Source organism: Periplaneta americana, chromosome 6, assembly GCF_040183065.1.
Source record: "Periplaneta americana isolate PAMFEO1 chromosome 6, P.americana_PAMFEO1_priV1, whole genome shotgun sequence".
In the NCBI taxonomy this organism is placed as follows: domain Eukaryota; kingdom Metazoa; phylum Arthropoda; class Insecta; order Blattodea; family Blattidae; genus Periplaneta; species Periplaneta americana.
This window is the reverse complement of record NC_091122.1, coordinates 10,093,649-10,109,073: the sequence shown is the minus strand read 5'-3', so window position 1 is coordinate 10,109,073 and position 15,425 is coordinate 10,093,649. Positions and strand designations below refer to the sequence as shown.

The 15,425-nt window shown below is 37.8% G+C and overlaps 1 protein-coding gene across 1 annotated transcript in view; it reads left to right on the top strand.

Annotated features, from left to right (window-relative positions):
- The window catches only part of Dp1 (satellite-binding protein 1 Dp1), a 94,739-nt gene that overhangs the window by 20,612 nt on the left and 58,702 nt on the right, over positions 1 to 15,425 (top strand). The window contains exons 4-8 of the mRNA XM_069827444.1: positions 1,415 to 1,630; positions 4,649 to 4,855; positions 9,382 to 9,597; positions 11,575 to 11,758; positions 13,536 to 13,666. Of these exons, the coding sequence (XP_069683545.1) occupies positions 1,415 to 1,630; positions 4,649 to 4,855; positions 9,382 to 9,597; positions 11,575 to 11,758; positions 13,536 to 13,666 (954 nt within the window). The remainder of the gene's footprint in view (positions 1 to 1,414; positions 1,631 to 4,648; positions 4,856 to 9,381; positions 9,598 to 11,574; positions 11,759 to 13,535; positions 13,667 to 15,425) is intronic.

The window sequence follows — 15,425 nt, the reverse complement described above, 5'->3', positions numbered from 1 at the left end:
TTATGTAACATTTTTCACAATAAATAATAAGCGAGATATTTCGATTTATTTAATTCAGGCCCCCTTATAACCCTCCTTTTAAATAATGTATTTTGAATGCCATATAGCCTAAAATCTAAGTTACAACGAACTTAATTTATATTCCAGTTTTCATCGAAATCCGTTCAGCCATTATCGCGTGAAAAGGTAACAAACATACAGACAGACAGACAGACATACAAATAAAAATTTCAAAAAAGTGATTTTCGGTTTCAGGGTGGTTAATTATATATGTTAGGACCAATTATTTTTGGAAAATCGAAAATTACCAGAAACATTTCGGCTACAGATTTATTATTAGTATAGATTACCGAGTTATTTGCAATTCTTAATATCTAGAGCTCGGACGAGAAGTTATGGCACCAGCTCAAGAGACGCATTTCAGTTCGTTTGCTTGGACTCGCCCTCACATTCAACTGGAGGGATGTTGGGTTAGTTGGTTACTAGCATTCAGAGTGTTCAGATCGTTCTGCTACTACCGCTATTGCTAATACTGAAAACATTGTCCTTCTGAGCGCCCTCATTATGGCATTGTGTAAGGTGTGAAATCATAGAGTAGTTCATAAAAAGCATACAATGTACGGAAATTCATGTCAGAAGAGGCTGAAATGGAATACCAATTCCATTGAAAATCGTGTGTGAAAGAGTACTGGTACCACTGGTATTTCAAAGCGAGCCTTGGCAAGAATCAGGAAAGAAGGGAAAAATATTGAGACAGGAACAGCAGATTCTTTCTCCAGTCCGGAAAAATCACAGCCGAAGAAGAAGATTGTTGCAGCTGTAGACAGTTTTGATGAGGAAGTCATAAGAAGACTCATCTATAATTTCTAGGCTACGCATAAGCAGAGGCCGACTCTGCAATCGCTTCTTCCAAGAATGGATATCAGTGTATGATTATGTGAAGAAAGTAGAGAACAGTTGCACTGAAAGTGAGCACGTGATGGACAGTATTTTGGAGAACATTTCCATAAACTTAGGGACATCTGATTACAGCACAGATCAGTCGTCTGATTCGGACGGAGAATAAGAATATGAAGATGGAATAGCGGGCGTAATTCCATTAGGTACCTTCGGACTCTTGAGTAGGAAAGTGGTGATACTAAGGTAAGACGAATGTTTTTAGAAAGAGATGAAACGGATATGCCTGCCGCTCTGAGCTTGAGAACCGTAACCCAAACAACCCCCACTCCTCTACACTGCTGACCGACAACTTAAACCTTCGCGCAGGTTGGTGCCATAACATTTCGTCTCAGCTCTACACTTTGGATTTGAAAAAATGAGTACAACTGGCGCACCCGTGAGCGTTGAATGGCTGTCTTCTCACTATTTGCTGATATTTATTCGTTGCTTAGATGATGGTGTTTTGTTTTTTCAGGTGTTCCGGGTGCCTTTTGAGGAGCGGAAATTTGATCACAGTGATAAGTTTGGTGAAGGTGAATCTCTTCGTACCTGTCTAATGATCATGAAGGAGACTGGAGCACATATTGAAATATCGTCATCAAAAGACATGTCACTGACCTTCCTAGTGACTGGAAAACAGAATGCAGTGCTGGATGCTAGACGCAAGATTCTCACCCACTTCCAGACACAGGTGAGCGAACCACAGACCTTCAGTAACTCTGAGTGAACATCATGAATTAGAATAAGAAGTCCACGTCTGGTTTTCATACAAATTGTTTATTAGTATGAACCGGATTTTTAGGTTTTTAAGAAGTCCGTTTTAGGTTATTGGAATGGGCGAAAAGGTTTTTTTTTTTTTTTTTTTTTCTGCCGAAATTGTGAAAAGGGTCGCAAAAATTTTGTGATTGTTAAAAATGTGCGCTTAAGGTAAGCATTCACTACGTCATATCGGACGAATCGCACAGATCGGAAAAAGACTATCTTTGCTGTAATTGTTATGTAACTGCATTCACTACATCGTATCGCACGCATCGCTTCTCGGCAAATCCGTTCACGTTTCTCGGATGAGCAACTTTTCCAATGCATGCGATCATGGCCTTCTTTAATAAATCAATTTTAATTGCTCAACTGTTACTATTATGTTGTGCCATGTTATTAGTATTAGTATTAGTATTTATTTATTTAACCTGGTAGAGATAAGGCCGTCAGGCCTTCTCTGCCCCTCTACCAGGGGATTACAACTATAACATGAACAATAAATTACTATTAATATTAAATTTACAATTACAATTATAATAAAAATTAAAGTACGACAAGAATACCTGATTAATGAAAGCTAGACATTTTATCATAGAAGTTAAGAACAAAGAATATTTTTGTATTTACTAAATTACAAATTAAACCTACAATAACAAAATTCTATAGTGATGAAATTACCGGATATTGAAATATTTTGTGATAGATTAAGAGAACTATTTACAAGAAACCATGTCTGAACGAGTCTCAATTACTGACCAAGTGCCTAGTAAGTTTGCGTTTGAATTGAATTTTATTTCGACAGTCCCTGATGCTAGCAGGTAACGAATTCCAGAGTCTTGGCAGGGCTATTGTGAAAGAGGATGAGTTTGAGGAGGTGCGATGGGATGGTATTGTTAGTATTGTTTCATGGCGAGAGCGTGTGTTCAGATTATGGTGGGAAGAAAGGTAAGTGAAGCGAGATGACAGGTACGAAGGAATAGAGGAGTTCAAGATTTCGAAGAGAAGGAGAAGTGAATGTAAATTTCTTTTCTTATCTAGTTTAAGCCAACCTATTTCTTCCAGGGATGGGGTAATTTGATCATATTTACGAACATTGCTTACAAAACGTACACACAAATTATGAGCACGTTGAAGTTTCATTTTGTTGTCGCTGGGGAGGTCAGTCAGTAAAATGTCAGCATAGTCAAAATAGGGAAATACAAGGGTCTGCACAAGGGACTTTTTTAAGCAAGAGGGAAGATGAACATTTATCCTTTTTAGCACATGGATAATAGAATATACTTTTCTGCAGGTTTCTGTTCAGTGTCGCGCCAAAATGGCAGACGGAAAAATTATTTCGCTTGTAGAAAATTGCGAAGAATTATATAATTTGAGCCATTCCCATTATGGTAATCAAGTCATTTCTTACATATATATTATGTAACCAATATTTCTTTCGTTTCTTCCTTTCAATTAAGACGCATGAAGCAATTACAAATTCTTATTCGCTAACAGTCATAATTAATAGACCTAACCTCAACTCCTCTGTTTTTAGTAATGTCAATATCGTACGACGTCATGTTTTAAACAGCTGATAGGGGAATCTGATGAGGCGATGAGGTGGAGCCGTTACAGTGAACGCACTGCACTTAAAATATCCGTTGCGTGTGATTCGTACGAGGAGTGCGATACGATGTAGTGAATGCTTACCTTTACAGTCAGTTTTAAATAACATAATTTTTCCCTCAGTATTAAAGTTGGAATCATTTCCAACCCACTGTCGTAATAAATGTGATTTCATTCGTTTTGACATGGCTTAACAGAACCAGGGTTGAGAAAAACCCGGGTATTTAAAAAAAGACCCAACCCAGTGGGTTTTACTGGGTTTCTTTGGGTTTTTATGGGTTTTATTGGGTTTTTCTCTAATGGGTATTAAATAGTTCAATTTCGTGACTAAGTGATTCAGAACACCAACATATTCTAAGAACTACTTCATGAGAACTACTGGTAAATTAAATAAGCAAAGATTGGTAAATTATTATTAAATATTCTTAAGTTGGCAGCCTGCCCTTCCACTATCTTGCTAATATGTTAGATCCAAGATTCAGAGGGGCAAGAATAACTGCAGATCAAGCGGAAAGTGCAGAAAATTGGCTCACAGAGATTCATCCAGAGTGGGTGACAAATGTTATGTCTTTTAGGATTGCTGATTCTGATTATTTTCCTGCTACTATGTGTTCAGTCCAAACAAATGGTGGAAAATAATGGAATTGAAAACAACAAAAAAGGGGAACTTGCCAACAGGATTTATTAGCTTTGTGAAAAGTTTAATTTCTTGTCCTGCCAGCACTGCATCCATTGAGAGAATCTTCTCCACCTATGGGCTTGTTTGGTCAAAGTTAAGAAATAAGTTAGGAGAGGAAAAAGCTGAGAAATTAGTGAAGATCTACAGATTTCTGCATGTTAAGAAGGACTGAATTGTGATGTAGTTAATATTAATACCATTCTACAATAAAACACCGTGTTGATGAAAGTAATTTTTTCTTTATAATGAAACATTACCTAATTAATAACTTCTGCTGACAAATTGTTATAGTAAATAAATATGATGCACCTTTTTGTAATATTTTGTATGTTGATTAAATTACGAGAAATAAATATATGGGTTTTTTTGGGTTTTGTGTCGGGTTTTATTGAAGGGTTTTTTTTTTAAAAAAACCATATGGTTTTTTTGGGTCGGGTTAAATTACAACAACCCTGAACAGAACACAAAATATAAAAATTCAGTGTTAAAACCAGAAGCACTAGAATAAGACAGACTGCACAGATACCTCAAAAAAGTTCACAGCTTGTACCGACATACAAAAGATCGTAGTCTTCTATCTGGAAACATGCCCAAAAACTTCACAATTTCATAGCAGCTGCATAGCCATCAGATTAACAAATTTTTTATTTAAATGCATTTTTTCAGGCTAGTACAAGCATCTCCATTCCCAAGGAACATCATCGTTTCATCCTAGGAAAAAGTGGTATGAAACTGAGAGATCTGGAAAAGACAACTGCTACAAAGATTAGTGTACCCAATATGGCTGACAGTTCTGACAAGATCACAATCACAGGCACCAAGGAAGGCATCGAGAAAGCTGTGCACGAGATTAAAGTTACATCAGACGAACAGGTACTGTAAGGAAGTATGCTATACAGTAGAACTTAGTTTATACGAACTAATAGGAGCAGAGCCAGCTGTTCTGGATACAATAGCGTGTTTTGTCCGATAATCCAGGGGCACTATTTTCGGTAATGCACTAGTAAATGCTTAACAGCTACAGCATCGCAGAAGTGAATACATGCTCTCATTGAGCTTAACTTGTTCCACAAATCTTGGGATAGGGATACTTGCTTACTTATGACTTTTAAGGAACCTGGAGGTTCATTGCCACCCTCACATAATCCTGCTATCAGTCCCTATCCTGAGATAAATATTTTTAACTTTCACTTGACTCGTTAATATGTCACAATGCCCTCTATACAAGGAGCATCAAACACACCAATTCAGTTGTCCCCTGTTAACTACACTTTGCTCTGAAATCTACCCAAAAATGCACACCGTGAAGTTGTAAGTACCTAAGTAACTAGATAAAATGAAAATTATTGCTTTCCGCTAAATTTGAGTAATTTTTTATGTATTCCCCAAGTCAAATCAAGGAGTTCTGAATAAATTTTGTCGAGAAAACGCACCATCAGCTAAAGTAAAACATTACTGCATATTTTACAAAAGTCCAGGAAACTATAAAACAGTTTCTGCTACAAAAAAATTACAAGTATGCTTGAAATATACTCTTAATATCGGAATAAGCAATCATATCAATCATCTGAATTAAACATGAAACAGGTGGTGACAGGATTTTTTTCTTGTTGCCAAACTTTCAGAACGGCCCTGAGGTTCACTCATCCTCCTATAAAATTGAGGACCGGGTCTTTCCCGGGGGTAAAAGGCGGTCAGAGCGTGGTGCCGACCACACCACCTCATTCTAGTGCCGAGGTCATGGAAAGCATGGGGCTCTACCTCCATGCCCCCCATGTGCCTTCATGGCATGTTATGGGGATACCTTTCACCTTTACATGTAGCCCTAATTACTTACAAATGACTTTTTAGAGAACCCGGAGGTTCATTGCTGCCCTCACAAAAGCCCACCATCGGTCCCTATCCTGAGCAAGATTAATCCATTTCCTAGCATCATATCCCACTTCCTCAAATCCATTTTAATATTATCCTCCCATGTACGCCCAGCCTCTCCAAAGGTAGTTAGGTATGTATCTAATGCTTTTGATTTAACAATAATCGAGTTATTTTCTCTCTTGCTTCTCAATATTTAGATGTAAGAATTGTATTTTTGAGGTGCTTCACAATGTGTTAAATGATCCATTTTAGGGGACTATTGTAACTCCGAAATATTTTACTTTGTGAGACACAACTTCATATTTTCGTCAGCAAGTTACAGCTTTTTTTTTTTTACACCTGCTTTTACAGTTAGACAGTAGCCATTAATCCTTCCCATTGAAGGCTTTAAGGAACCAACCTGGACAAATACCCAATGTCCCATCCCTACCTTCCCATGGTGCAGCTGTTAGTAAGCATAATTTTACGAGCTGAACTAAAGGGAGGGGCTACTCATCAATTAGCACTGGTCAGCTTGATGAGTTAATGACTGAATTTGGTATAATTTTCCTCTATCCAATACCTAATTCCCTCTTTACCCTTTCCTATCCAGTCCTCTGACTGAACTCGTACTTTCTTCAATCCCGACGGCATTAGAGCATTCGAGGCCTAGGGGTTCATTTCCCTTTCCTTCCTCCTCTTTCTACTTTTCTGTTCCTAGTGCTGACCTGCTATGGCACTAAAATCGTCCTCCAGTGGCTTAAGGAGGGAAAGCTGGTGATCAACAAGTTCTCCCAGCTAGGTCCAGTGGACCCGTTGACCAACAGCAGGTGTGGTCCTCCAGACATTCTGGGGGTTGTGTGTGAATGAAGTAGCCACCAAAACGTTAAAATATGGTGTTCACTTAAATCGGCTACAACCTGCCATTTAATAGAATTGGAATATATCAGTCCCCTAACTGCCCATTGTGCAACTCAAACCAAGAAATGGATTCAGAACGCCTCAAAATCTGTGCTTCATTGGCTGGTCATGATAATATCTTTGAAAAATATTGGAGTGCAAGAGGTCAAATGACTTTATTGTCAAACGCCTGGCATTAGAAAACAACAACAACAGTTAGACAGTTGCATCATCCAATTTCAACCCCCAATATGAATGAAGGACCTCATCTATCTTCGGTCAGGAGGTTGCTTCAACCCAGTCAGTAGGATTGTCATGACATATCCATTGACTATATTTCCTATTTGCCATTTAGGAACACTTTAATGCTATGATAGACCAGCATGTGAAATAGCATTTCCTTCATTTTTGATGAAACACTTATATCACTATTGCTCAGTACCCAGAGTCTCGTTTGTTAAAAACAGGTTGCACCATGGGAAGGAGAGGATGGGAATTAAGTAGGAAAGGTTATGGAATGCACTTCATTACTCCATACAACTCAAAGATCTTTTTCCCCTCAGGTCTTCCAACTAACACTCTATACACATTTCTGGATTCACCTATATGTACTACATGCCCTGCCCATCTCAAACGTCTGGATTTAATGTTCCTAATTACGTTAGGTGAATAGTACAATGCGTGCAGTTCTGTGTTGTGTAACTTTCTCCATTCTCCTGTAACTTCATTCCTCTTAGCCCCAAATATTTTTCTCTCGAACACCCTTAACCTCTGTTTCTGTCTCAAAGTGAAAGTCCAAGTTTCACAACCATACAGAACAACTAGTAATATACAGTAACTGTTTTATAAATTCTGTCTTTCAGTTTCCAAGTACCAAATCTCATAACCTTATTCCTTTGCTGTGGTCACACCAAAGAATCAGTTCCATTCTGAGGCATATGTTGGGGTTTTGTAACAAGCCTTTTTTTTACAGTGATGGGTTGTTAGCCCTTCACCCAACCCCAAAGCTGAAGGACCACCCATTATCGGTTGTCCATGACTGTTCATTGAATATATTCACAGCTACCCGCCATCTTTTCTATCCGCAACCTGAGAACGCACCATGCCATGGTGATAGGGACCCACTATACATGTAATTACTAAGTTTTATTAAGATGATGCAGCTCCAACACAAATATGCATTTGTAGTTAATATTGCTTATCACTATTCATTACACAGAAATGATTAAACTTAACAGTTAATAAATAATGAAGGCAGGTGCCCTATTCTTTGAGACTATAAAAAGTGTCATCCTGTGTGCAGCGTTAGGAAATGGAAGTTTTTCTTCATATTTAGGTGTACATTGAATTATTTAATTTATGCAGGTTGCTTGATTCGTGGTAAAACGTAAACAGAAATGTCTTTGGTACATAATAATAATAATAATAATAATAATAATAATAATAATAATAATAATAATGATTTATTTTAGCTGGCAGAGTTAAGGCCGTAAGGCCTTCTCTTCCACACAACCAGCAAAAAGTGTATATACATATGCATGAACGTACAAAGAATTCAACAATTTGATTTAGATGAGAGTTACATATATACAAGAGTTATTTACGAATTAAACAACAAAATACTATGAACTATTAATTAAACACTGAAATAAACTGTGTAGCAGAATTAAACTAAAATACATAGAATGTTAATATATTTCAAATTATATTAGATAATAGAAAGAGATTATTATGAGACAATTTTGAAAATGCAGCACAATTAGGATGATGTCTAAAGAAAAAAAAGCAACAGTGTAGTCTGTAATATTTTAAATCAGTATGATTGGAGTGAAACGCTAATAAGGTTATCTTTTAAACTGTTCTTAAAGGTGTTTGTTGTCTTGCAGCCCCTAATACTTTGTGACAAGGAATTCCATTGACGCGAGGTGGATATTGTAAAAGATGAGGAATAACAAGATGTTCTATGAAGAGGTATACTTAGCGTGCCACAGATAAGTGATCTGGTATTTACGTCGTGGTTAGAGTATAGATAAGAGAAACGAGACGAAAGGTAATTTGGTGTTGAGGTGTGCAGAATTCGAAAGAGTAAAGACAAAGAGTGTAAAGTTCTGCGTTCTTTAAGTCGGAGCCACGAGACACTTGCGAAGGATGGTGATATGTGATCATATCGTCGGATGTTGCACACGTATCTGATGCACATATTCTGAGCTCGCTGTAACTTGACTGACAGTTCAGAACTTAGGTCACTTAACAAAACGTCACAATAATCGAAGTGCGGCATTACTAGGGTTTGTACTAGGGTAAGTTTTAGTTGCTGGGGCAAGAAGTTTCTCAAGCGACTCAAAGAGTGAAAGGAGGAACAGATTTTTTTTATCGTTTCTTTAACTTGAAAATTCCAACTTAGATTATTATCAAAAAAGAAGCCAAGATTTTTTACGACAGATGAATAAGGGATTAGCGTGTTGTTAAGGGTAACAACTGAAAGATTACTGTTATTAAGGGAGTTAACTAAACGCTTATGTCCAATAATTATGGCTTGAGTCTTACTTACATGACGAAGTGCTGAATTGTTGTAAAAATTGTGAAATAAATATTGAGGAATTGTGCGTCTTCATAACGTGATTTTTTTTTTATTGTGATTGCAGTCTAAGCAAGCATATGAGCGGATCTGTGTGCCTAAGATGTACCACCCCTTCATCTGTGGAGCACACAACGAGAAGGTGAATGCCCTCATGAGTGAGACCGGTGTCAGGATCAACATTCCCCCACTTTCTGTGCAGAAGGATGAGATCACGATCGCAGGAGAGAAGGAAGGCGTTATGACAGCAAAGGAACGCATCCTCAGCATTCACCAGGAAATGGTATGTTGAATGCCTGAAAAATGCAGTGATCATTAGTGTATAGTTACACCATAGACTATTTTCCACTCTAAAGTATAAGTACAGTAAAACCCCGATAAGACGCTGTTCAAGGGACCGGGTGTAAACCGCGTATTAAGCGGGTATACTGATTTTGGCCTATTTACAGTATCTATTAGCATTTTTCTTTATTGAAATACATGATCCATGAAAAGTAATACAGTATTACTCCATTATGTAATTACTGTACTGTACGTCAAAGACATTTACAATATGTACTGTACTTAATTCTTTCGAAAATAAAATAGTACATTATGCAACGAGCCTATAATGGTAGTAATTAAGACGCAAGTATGTTTGTTTATGAAACGAGCAGAAGCAAGTTTCATAATTTTCATACGAGCGTCTTAATTACCATTATAGGCAAGTTTCATACGACTTTTCATGCTCGACCATATTTCTAACTTGAAATTATTCAAAATTAGATCTTGTTATGGTTATGTGCGAACTGACCTGAATTGTGAGATGTGCGCAGACGCGAAAGTATTGATTTTTTCCGAGGCCAAATGTCATTGACCTAGATAGAGAATAAGATGAACCTTTCTCTCATATAACCTGGAAATTGATTTAGAATTGAAAAACGAGATGACAAATTGAATTTATTTGAATATTATTTACAATTATCGCTAATTATTATAGTAACAGAACATAACCTTCTGCGACAGTATTGGATTTCCAGCCTCCGTGACTTTTCGCTAATTGTCTTTCGATTGCATATCCAAGAATAATCGATACTTGCGGTTTTATAACGGTACAAAGGTGACTTGTCTTTGGCTGAACACCTGAACTTTAATAAATAGGTGTACTTTAATGAGGTCCATTAAAGGGCTACTACCAGGTGTATAATTACTACATTTCGGCATGGTCGAGCATAAAGTCATTTATAGTTGTTTGCCGTGTGCATGTACTCCTAGTCCTCATGTTTACCATACTTCAGTTTCCTGCAATTATATCCTCTCGACGTCGCAGCTGTAGTGATTGAGTCGCGATTTTTTATTATCGTCCTTAATGTCGATGATGGGATTCCTAATGAATCAGAGAGTTGTTTCATCGTACTTTCGTAAGATTTCCAATTTTTCCGACACAGAAAGTGCTTTTCGTTTAACACTCATTGTAATCACATTCACAGACACTTCAATACACTGAAGGACAACAAACTGCCCAGCAAAAATTTCCAGAATTTTATTACGGCCGAGTGAGGAATGCTGTTGAGAGAGAGGGTTAGCAAGAGGGTGAGGTATTGTAACTGTATGTAGGCTTTAACCACGCAGGTAAGGAGTCGAATAAGGGAGCGTAACAAGAGGGTGAGGTATACTAAGGTATGAAGTATGAAGGTTTAAATGCGCAGGTAAAGGGTCGAATACCAATACTTTTCAGGTTAATGGCACCAGTGAGTTCAGTGACCAAGATGTTTCATTGGTGTTACAGTACATGGCTGAAAATTACATCGAAAATATTCCACACAAAAACAGCGTATTATGCGGGACTTGAGCGCAACAAACGGGGTATTTTATAAAGGCGTTATATATGAAATGTGCAGGGACCGGACAAAAAAAAAGTGTATTACACGGGATAGCGTAATAAGCGGGCGCATCTTATCGAGGTTTTACTGTAATTTCTTTGGTGAGACGGAGACATAAATAGGAGGATAATATTATTTATTCTTTGGCTGATGTCATTGTGATTAAATATATAGTTTAAAATTCAAATTTTTTATGAAAATTATGAAAGTTTTAAAAATCACATGTGTCTCTTAAGCCTAAAATCTCATAATAAGTTGTACAAAATCTGTATTACATAATAAATAAGTTTGAAATTTTGAAGGGACCTTGAACAGTGGAAGCAGTTCATTTCCATTACTTCGAGTTTTAATTTAAATATGGCGGTACAACTAAATGGTAATTATGTTTTGCCTGGCAGGAAAAGAAGTGCACATTTGTCTCGGTGGAAGTTCCGAAGTCCCAACACAAGTATGTGATCGGTCACCGTGGTAATACCATTGCAGAGATCTTGCAGACCACAGGAGTGAGTGTCGAGATGCCTCCTAATGACTCGAGCACTGGTACCATCACGCTGAGGGGGCCTCACGACAAACTTGGAGTTGGTGAGTGACAGCTGACAGTCTGAATGGTTACCTAAATGTTGTCAAGTTAAGTTTATATTGGAAAGATTCACTTTTAGGAGCAGGTGTTTGCAGATACATCAGTACATAATGAAATCTGAACTAATGTTCAAGGTGTTTCAAACAGGACTTTACAGCTTCGGAATTCTATAGAAATTTACTCACATATATTACAGAAATGGTTAAGGTGTCATTTTAAAGGACAATACATAAAGTTTCTACCAAGCAGTTATTTTGGTTCAGTGTGACTACTTATTTTGGTTCAGTGTGACTACCATTTCAATCCATCAAACAGGCAAGTTGCAAGGAGAGGTGTGCAAGCAAGCACAAAAGGCCACTAATACCTACTGTGCTTTGCGCCGTTGCTTATTCGATAAGAAGAGGTGGATGAAAAGACCAAGACCTGTGTGTACCGGGCAGTTTTGAAGCCGATACTACTATATGGTAGCGAGAGCTGGACAGCGACGAAGAACGATATAAGTAAAGTTAACGCAGTGCCTAAGAAGAATAGTAGGGAAAACACGAAGGGACGATAAGAAACAAGAGGATATGGGAGGATTTACAACTGCCACCCATAAGCAAGATGATGGAAGACCGACAACTTATTTGGTTTGGACATCCTACACGGATGGAGGAGCACCGGAAACTACGCCAATTCTTGGAGGCTAGGCTGCAAGGGAAGCGATCTATAGGCAGACCAAGGACCACATGGGAGGAGGTGATGAAGCAGGTTGCGGCAAGCCGGGAGAAAACATTGTATCAGCTTCGCAGCCTAGCCAGAGATAGGGACAAAGACAAGAAGTGGTCCGAGGCAATCCCCTATCGCTGCGATAGCGGCACAATTAGGGAAAAAGAAGTGACTACCATTTGTAATATGGCAGACATCCACCCTATAATCAATTTCTTGCCACACCCCAGATTCTGCAGTTGTGGGTGTTCACTTTAACATTGTTATGGAATGTGGATTCATCACTAAAGAGAACGTTATCCAGGAATGTCTCATCGTTTCCTATTTGATCCAACATTTCTGCGCAGAATTCTTGACGAGTGACTTTATCTGTGTCAGTAAGGTGTTGTACCATGGTCAGCTTGTATGGCTTCAAGTGTAAACGTTTTTGGAGTAACCTCCAAACCGTCGTGTATGGTATCTCCTGAGAGGCATGCCTTGTTGATTTTCTTATGCCATGGGTAAAACTCTGCCTGATTTGTTCAATAACAGCGTGAGAAATTGGTGGACGACCTGGAGATTTGTCATGTAGCACAGAACAACCAGTCTCAACAAATTTCTTGTGCCAAGAGTAATTTAAATTGTAAGTCTAGTTGAAAGATCTTTACCATAATGAGTACGAAAATTACATTGCGGATTCTGATTCGCGAAGCCAAAACTCACAGCAAGGACGTTCCAAACCAACCAAAGTAGCCATTTTGTACTGCAACTGATGTAGCACTTTTGGTGTCTGAATTTCGTACTACGGCACTACATGAGTCAAAATTGATGTATTGTCCTTTAAAATGACACCTGAACCGATTTTGTAAGATACGTGAATAAATTTCTATAAGCTTCCAAAGTTGTAAAGTCCTTTTGAAACATAGTGTATTTTCCTGTAGAGACGTTTTTAATCTCAATTGAGTTGTGTGCATATAGGCATTGTATGCAGATGCATTTGTAGTCTCAATTTAGATGTTGGTCTGCCTAACAGAGGATATGATGGACGAGAAATAGCTGCAGTATTGCTTACTGGAACTTGTGTGTTTGCAGCTCTGAGCATGGTGTACGAGAAGGCAAACAGCGTCCTCTCTGCCACTGTTGATGCCCCAAACTGGATTCACAAATACATCATAGGCCGGAAAGGTGCAAACATTCGTATGATCACACAGGACTTGACTAAGGTAATAATTTAATTATTAGTTCTCTTTAACGTCTGACTTTCATTGTAAACAGCAATTCAGACATTTGAGATGAGGAGGGCATGTAGCACGTATGGGTGAATCTAGAAATGCATATAGTGTTAGTTGGAAGACCTGAGGGGAAAAAGACATGTGGGGAGGCCGAGACGTAGATAGGAGGATAATATTAAAATGGATTTGAGGGAGATGGGATGTGATGATAGGGACTGGATTAATCTTGCTGAGGATAGGAACTGATGGTGGGCTTATGTGAGGGCTGCAATGAACATTAGGGTTCTCTAAAGCCATTTGTAAGTAAGTAAGATGTTTATGAAATGTAAGCAAACATACCTATATATGGGGTATTCCATATGCAATCGATCAGTAAAAACCTCGCATTTTTTTATACTCTAATTTTTTCCCTATTTATACAAGGTGCTGAGGACAGTGCATTTTCAAAAATATACTATCGAAAGTCAAACGGTTTTCGTATTATTGAGCGACAAATTTAGCATATTTCATAAAAACAGGCCTCTTTCAGCGCTCAGAACTCTGGAACCATTTACTGCAGAACATTGAACGGGAGCTCATTTTGAAACTGACATTTGGTAGGTTATGTTAAGAAGTAATCCTTATTTTTATTTTATACAGAGAGACAGATAATCTGATTTTACTTACTTTTAGGCTTTTTGTCAATTTGTAAAAATGTAAAAAATATTGAGAAAAAAACCTTGCATTATTAAAAGGGATTCGGCATTGTTTGGTTAGTGGTACGGCAATAAGTTTCGAGGGTATTAAATAGATTTTCACATGCCTAGACTTCAACTGTGCAGTACAGCACGCACTGGCCGAGAGCTGAAGATAAGCTAGCGTTGGACGTCATTTTACTCCTGTGTTTATGAAAACCTGTGATAAAGCTAGCCCAGCTATGCGCTACTAGACGAAACATCACGTGTTTATGTCTCCTGGCCTTGCTTGTCTTGGGTAGCTCCCACTTCACAGTCAGTTGGTTACTTCACGCGCGTACTATTTATTTTCTTTATTTGATATTTTCAATACTGTCTTATCAACAATGCACCAGTAAAAAATATGTGTTTATGTGTACCTTCATTGCGGAATCTAACCATATATTTTTAAAATATTTTTTCGTGGTCAAAGGAGTCTTAATGAAGAAAAATCTAAATTTCTCCATTTCCATAAAAAGTAAGAAAAACTGTTTACATGTCGATATAAACTTTAATTTCTCAGCATCAAAATAAACCATGATTTTGAACATTGGGTGAAAGGGTTTCGGAGCCACAACAGTTTAAAGTTGCTAATTTTATGAAAATACGATAAATTTAAATATTTTTAATTTAAACACTATGAAGTTCTGATGCCTCAAACTTTGCACAAAGCATTGTATCACAGTTGTCAACGGACAGAAAAAGTTTCATTGTATTTAAAAATTGCAAGGTCAATTTTCTCTATATTTCGGTCGATTTGAGATGGAATAGCTCATATAGAGTGTTAATTGGAAGACCTGAGGGAAAAAGACATGTGGGGAGGCCGAGACGTAGATGGGAGGATAATATTAAAATGGATTTGAGGGAGATGGGTTTATGATGGTACATACTGGATTAATCTTGCTCAGGGTAGGGACTGATGGTGGGCTTATGTGAGAGCGGCAATGAACCTCCAAGTTCTGTAAAAGCTATTTGTAAGTAAGCAAGTAAGATGTTTATGAAATGTAAGCAAACCTTCCTAAGAGTATATACAAATT